General features: G+C 38.6%; 1 protein-coding gene across 1 annotated transcript; it reads right to left on the bottom strand.

The window, feature by feature from the left end:
- Positions 1 to 579: 579 nt before the first annotated feature.
- On the bottom strand, positions 580 to 5,909 carry LOC128219490 (uncharacterized). Its single transcript, XM_052927297.1, has 3 exons — positions 4,178 to 5,909; positions 2,647 to 2,666; positions 580 to 777 (listed from the first exon to the last, which is right to left on the bottom strand). The coding sequence occupies exons 1-3, from the start codon at positions 5,907 to 5,909 to the stop codon at positions 580 to 582; spliced, it is 1,950 nt and encodes a 649-aa protein (XP_052783257.1).
- Positions 5,910 to 6,480: the final 571 nt, after the last annotated feature.

The following is a 6,480-nucleotide window of genomic DNA, read 5'->3' as shown; positions in this document are numbered from 1 at the left end:
ACGAATATTATTTTCTGCGTTTGTGTGAAACGAATTAGAAGAAAGTTGTTTTCCCTTGTAATGGAATAATCGCCAGGTGGCGTTTTATATGCGCGAGTGGTTTATAGGCACGAGTATTTCGTGCGTATATGAATGTAAAGGCATTCAGCGCTGGGAAGCCGATGCGCTCACATCGACACAATTGATTGTAAAATTTTACAAGCAAATGTTTAAGGTGCAATTTCATCATATGAATGATCTTTTTGTTCTCACTTGTACGAGGTATGTTCGGAAAGTTCCCGGATTGAAAGCATTCCTTTTGAACGGCTCATTGTATTATAATGAAATTAAGTACAGATTTACTACATCTTTTATTCCATTTCACTCTAAAATTTCGATTCCATACATATAACAGTAAAAAAGTTACAATAAATTTAAAACATGTACCAACAATATGGCGGAGCAACCCGACGTTAAAATTTATAACGTCAACGTCAATTCAGTTTACTCTTTCTCGAAATAGCGGCCATGTGCTTGCACGCAACGTTCATGTCTCCTGACCCATGATGTGTAAACATTTTGAAACCATTGTTTATCAAATTAAGACATAATTGTCTGCACGTGACAACGTAGGCTCTCGAGATCGTCGAATCGGATTCCGCGTAGCTGGGCTTTGACGGCCGGGAAAAGCGCAAAATCAAGTGGCGCAAGGTCTGGGCTGTAGGGCTCCAACCTGCCGATCCCGAGAACATCCAGCTCCAACTCTGTGTACCGGGCCCTGTGCGCTGGGGCATTGTCCTGAAACCACGTTTCATCCGTTGTGATTATTCTTTGAAGAAATCTGTCCCCTTCACGTCGATAGGACCTCAAAAAGTTCAATGATTTATTCAAATCAAAGTTTGGTCTCCAAACGATTTCTTCAACTGTATCAATGTTTTCGACGGTGAAACATCTAAACTCTGGAGAAACTGTATCACGACACGCTGTTTTTCAATAATTTCGTTGCATGTTTGCTTTGAGCTCCTATTTTGTAGTTTGTTTTGCGAGGCGGTGTCTGTTCAAATGACGTCATGCGTATTTTACTAATGACGTCATGTTGTGGTTCGACGTCAAGATGACGTTTCCCGCGTTTTTTAACGTTACAAAATGCGTTTAATGTGAACATTATAGGAAAATATACGGCTTGCTCCACAACAGCAAATATTATGTTGCTATGGATACAATATTTTAAGAATGTATTGACTTAGGCGAATGTCCACTTATTATCAAAATGAATATATATGTGTCTCAACTTGGCCGAAGTTTCAAAGCTCTACGTTGAAATATAACAAAGTTATTGGTACAGTCCGGGAACTTTCCGAACATACCTCGTATACATAGCGTTGTAATTGACAATTGTATATGTTGATTTAGTACCTGACATGAATCATATAAATGATATGCATTTTATACCTAATTGTTAAAGAGCTTATAGGTGATGAGGCCCGACATCTAGTGGTACGATACAAATCCTGTAAATCTGGATGACAAACGGGCAATAGGTTTCTGAGTTTCCCCCAGAAGGAGGGTTTTATCTCAGTTTTTCCTCGACCAGTCGACCACGTCTGTAAGCTCCATTTTTGTCAGGCATGTTGTTAATAAGACATACTTTGCTCATGTTGAAAGTTCATGCTGTATGTGTTAATCGGTTTCCCAAATCGCTTCACTGAGACTTCCAAAATTATACCATTAAAAAGTATTGATTTTGTTGTTTTCTATAGGATATGAGGTTATAGAATGGAATTAAGGGAACCACAGTTTTCATTACCGTTAATAACGCGATTGAAAAATTATCACGGCTGTGGTGTTGCGTGATTGACACTTTGTCACGTGATGTTATCAATGTATCCTTAACAGGTCTACATATCCAACATTTGTTAAAGTTCCGGTGGCAGTGTGAACTAAGCGTATGTTTTCTATTTTCTTCTTGACTAATCTGGCGTTGGTTCAAACCCCACTAACCCAAAATACTTTTTTATGCTATAACTGTATTTTTTCTGCAATATCGATATCATAGAGTAAAATAATGATAACAAAAGTGTTTTCAGATGCTATACTGGGAAACTAACTTTTTGTCGAAAAAAACGAGCGAGTCACTTAAGGTTGCATTGATGACTAAATATCAAATTACAATATGCCTGCAATGATTAAAGTTTCAGGTACACAAATGAGTGTATGCTGGAAAATCTAGCCCATTTGCAAAGTACTAACGCAAACGAGAACATGAATCACATGGTTGCAAGGAATGCGCCAAAATATGTCACGTATTGAGAGTCAGAGAGCCTCGACTTCCGGGTGTCCGTTGCGGTAGCGCAAAAAAAACGGTTATAATAACTGTATTGGCACTTCTAGTGGATGCATATCCGGCGCCCGCCCCCAAATCCCACCATGTCAACATGTTGTAAAGATGATGCAAATAATTACAACACAATCGCTGATTCAGGTGGCGGGGAGGCACCCGTCGCCCCCACCCCATTTCCCCAAACTCAAACTTTTATGTCAATATTGGAGAGAAAAAGTAATGACACGTTCAATAGGTAGTACCACAAAACACCGCTGCCACACTTAAAACAAAACAAAGTCGATTATGAGAGAGGGGCGCAATTCAAAAGGTTACACCCCTCTTACGTGTAATCCTGGAGCCGCCCCTGCAACATTTCAAAATAAATCAGCAAAACTGCATGGATGCTAGAAGCAGTCTATAATTACTTACTTCACGCCGCTATACCGTTAACTTCACGCTGCTAGGCCGCTATGCCGCTAACTTCACGCCGCTAGGCCACTAACTTCACGCCGCTATGCCGCTAACTCCAGGCCGTTAGGCCGCTAGGCCGCTAACTTCACGCCGCTAGGCCGCTAACTTTACGTACATCATTAAAAGCCGTGCTTTCGTTTAATCCGTTTCAATATATCCCCGATCGTGTATACAATAAGATAATATATGATGCTGATATCTTGATGTTTGATATATTTGTTGAATAAAATGTATGTAAACTAATACATTTGATATGAATGAGAGAATAATAGGCTCAAACAATACTGAAATAGTCAATATCATTTCTACAATGAAATTAATTTCAATTCAGACGCCAGATTTGTTTTGCGACGTTCTCGTTTTTTAGCGGGAATAAAATTAATTTAATTAAGAATCGATCATGGCTTATGATTTAATCCCAGTTTTGAAAGATTCATACAAGCCGTAAACTAGTGTTTCAATTTTGTAGATATTTTTCTGGTAGCAAGAATTTGATAATCTTACTATTTTCTGATATTCCACTTAGTTCTGATACTGGCAAATATTAGATTAAACAATAAAAAGATACATAAATAATTATTCCATCATTTATGGACGAATACAAAGTTTCACTCCACAACTATTCTCATGCATCAAACAAGCCCATGGCCTCACTTACTTGACGTGTTTTATATTGACGTTGACGGTGGCGTTGAAATCACGCTAACTCTATCGATTTTCTTATTCTACTTATATCTTTCAGCAATTTACCTCACCGTCAATTTTTTTTTTGTTTTTACATAATTATATTCATTATTCTATTCTATTTCCTATGAAATAATAAAAACATACCCTACCCGAGTTCGTTTTCGAAATAAATACGTCACATTCACCGATGGGTATCTATTTTTGGCGATTCCAAATAAAAGTCTTTTCGTCATTAGACTTAAAATCAATAATTTTCTTCTTAAATACTAGTACTAAAATTATAGGATTATTTATTCAGCATACAATGAATTATATTCCGATTATTTTTTTTTTAATAAGAAAAGCCTTAAAATTATGTTTTTTGCGGTTTCAGCAACGTTTGCGCCAAAAAGCACGTGACCGCTAGGTGGCGCTGTAAATCAACAAACAACGGAATTTAAAAAATAAATAAATATACGACGTTAAAGTAGAGTCATTGACGATTGTTTATTCCAAGTTTCATTAAAATCGGCCGATATTCATATTTTTCGGAGGAACGTTCATGTACCTTAAGTATCTTTTAGGCTTTTTTGTCGTTGGTGTGTTTCATTATTTTAGAAAAAGTTAAATTACTTCTACGTAACATTATACAACACATGTTTATTTATAACTGAGCTGGACAATTCTATTTTTATTGTATTATTTTAAACAGTTTCATTTTCCTCATTCCACTCTCACTGTTGGTCACGGCCATTCTGGAACCGTCCCTGGAAACGGTCACGGCCAACGGAAATGTCATGTCGACGTTACATGACGCCAATATGTCCCCGTCGGGCGATATCTGGATGACGGAGTTTGTCTTCTCACTGCAGACAAACACGGAGTCATCGGGACCAACGCATGCGTCTCTCGGTTCCCGTATCGAGCGATCTTTTATCTTTGTGTTTTTGCCGGTCACGGTGTTGAACATGTAAACTGTGTGATCATGCCTGTCCGTAAGAACAAGTGTATCCCCATATGGTATGTAGGTACATTTACTTTCATCAATCTCATACGACCTTCCAGGAAACTTGACGTTGTCAAAGTCACTCTCATTGCCGTCCACGCCGATCATCCTGGCAGGCCTTGGGTCGCCATGAGTGTTCACTACGAATGTGCTGTCGTTCAGGTGACAGATGGAGAAGCAGTTGGTGGAAATTGTCAGCGTCTTCATCAGCGTGATTTTGTGGTCAGTGCCCACTGTCAGCAGGCAGATGGTTCGGTCATTTACGGTTACTGCAATATTGTTATCAGAGTAAGAAGATACGTCATTGGGATATGTCTTACATTTATAAAATGCATCGAACCTCTTCAGTGTGTCACTCAAGATAAAACATTTCAAGTTGTAGCCATCCACGGCGACAATCCTCCCATCTGGCAGGAAGTCCAGTCCAGTAACAAACGGCTGCTTTTTGTCGTCTCCTGTCTTCACGATCTCTATGGTTTTTAACAGCTCTAGACTCACCGGCCGTTTTTTGACTTTATTCCTGTCTGTAGAGGTTTTTGCCGTCTTGATTATATCGTCTTCATTTAATGATTGTGTGTTTGGCTCTTGTGTTTTATTTATTAAAAATAATGCTGCATCAGTACTTTTTATTTCTAAAATGAATTTGTCGACTTTTAGTCCCACTTTGACGGTGTAATCATTCTTCAACAAAGTGTTCAGTGTTTGTGATGCCTTGTCTTGCGTACTCTTGAGGATGTGGTTTAGAATGAATATTTCCGTTTCCGTCCCATTCTCGCGTACGCTATCTGACATTGCCAAGAGCGTGTCCAGATCTTTCTTCAGGATTTCAGCCGCATTTCTCCTCGTATTTAGACGTTCATTTTCATATGTGTTATGGTTTGTTATTTCGCTGACAATTTGCGCCTTGGCTTTCTCAATTTTCGTAAATAAGTCTTCTTTATAAAAATCAATTTCTTTTACGATTTCTTCCACTCGCGAAATGTTGTTCAATTGATCCTCTTGGCATTTCATTATTACTTCTGAGGCAGTGATAATGGATGCACGTATCTTTTTCCTCTCATCCTCTTTCACGTTCTTAGCTATGTTTGCTATTTCGTGGATATTGTCGCATCTCCGATGACGAGGAAATGCACATATTTCACAGAACAATTCTGTATGGTCTTCACAGTGATACATAAACGCTCGTTTATGTTTGAAACACTGATCCAGTCCCTTCATATCGACTATCGGCTTGACACAGGCTTCATGGGAAGCAACGATTTGATGTTCATCTACGTTCGTTATGTATATCTTGTGTCCATCACAGCAGGCATCGCATAGATATTCCTTGCATGTATTACAGAATAATGAAGCCACATCCGACCTGTTTCGCCGACGGCAAGGCCCACACTTGCTCCCGGTCCTTTCACCGACGGCGTCACTACCAAATTCTAGAAGTGTTTCAGCTAATCCGCCGGTAGCCATAGTATTCTAGCTAAGTAACACCCCCTTTGTGTAACGGAAAGTATGACGTTTCATGTTCTCGTACAGTATTTTAAAGGTCGATTATTAGATAGCGTAACCTACTTAGAAAGATGATAAGATAAATTAAACGAAATTTCTGGCATGTAACTGGGTTGGCTTTACCAATTAAATTGTATGTAATGGGTTGCATATATTTGAATTAAAATGTAAATAATTATAACTGCGACAGAATATGCTTAATGTTGCCCATATGTGCATTTAATGATTCAATACTACTCCGTAATCACGCCTGGTAATCGCAATCAAAGAGTCCTTTAAATATTTATATCAATCTCATCTGTATCTGATCACGAGCTATAATCGCGCTCAAGGAGCACTAAAACGTTTGAAGCTGCCTCATTCATATCTATTCACGGCTGGAAATCGCACTCAATAAGTACTCAAAAATATAAAGATCTCAGTACTAGTCAATCACGAATAGGAATCGGACTCAAGAAGTATCAAACCATTAAATGATATATTATCACACTCCCGTCACGCCTAGGAGATGCGTGCATTATAAGTATGTTTT

This window comes from Mya arenaria, chromosome 15 (genome assembly GCF_026914265.1).
Source record: "Mya arenaria isolate MELC-2E11 chromosome 15, ASM2691426v1".
Taxonomy (NCBI): Eukaryota; Metazoa; Mollusca; class Bivalvia; order Myida; family Myidae; genus Mya; species Mya arenaria.
The sequence above is the reverse complement of the archived record's forward strand: the minus strand, read 5'-3'. Positions and strand labels throughout refer to the sequence as shown.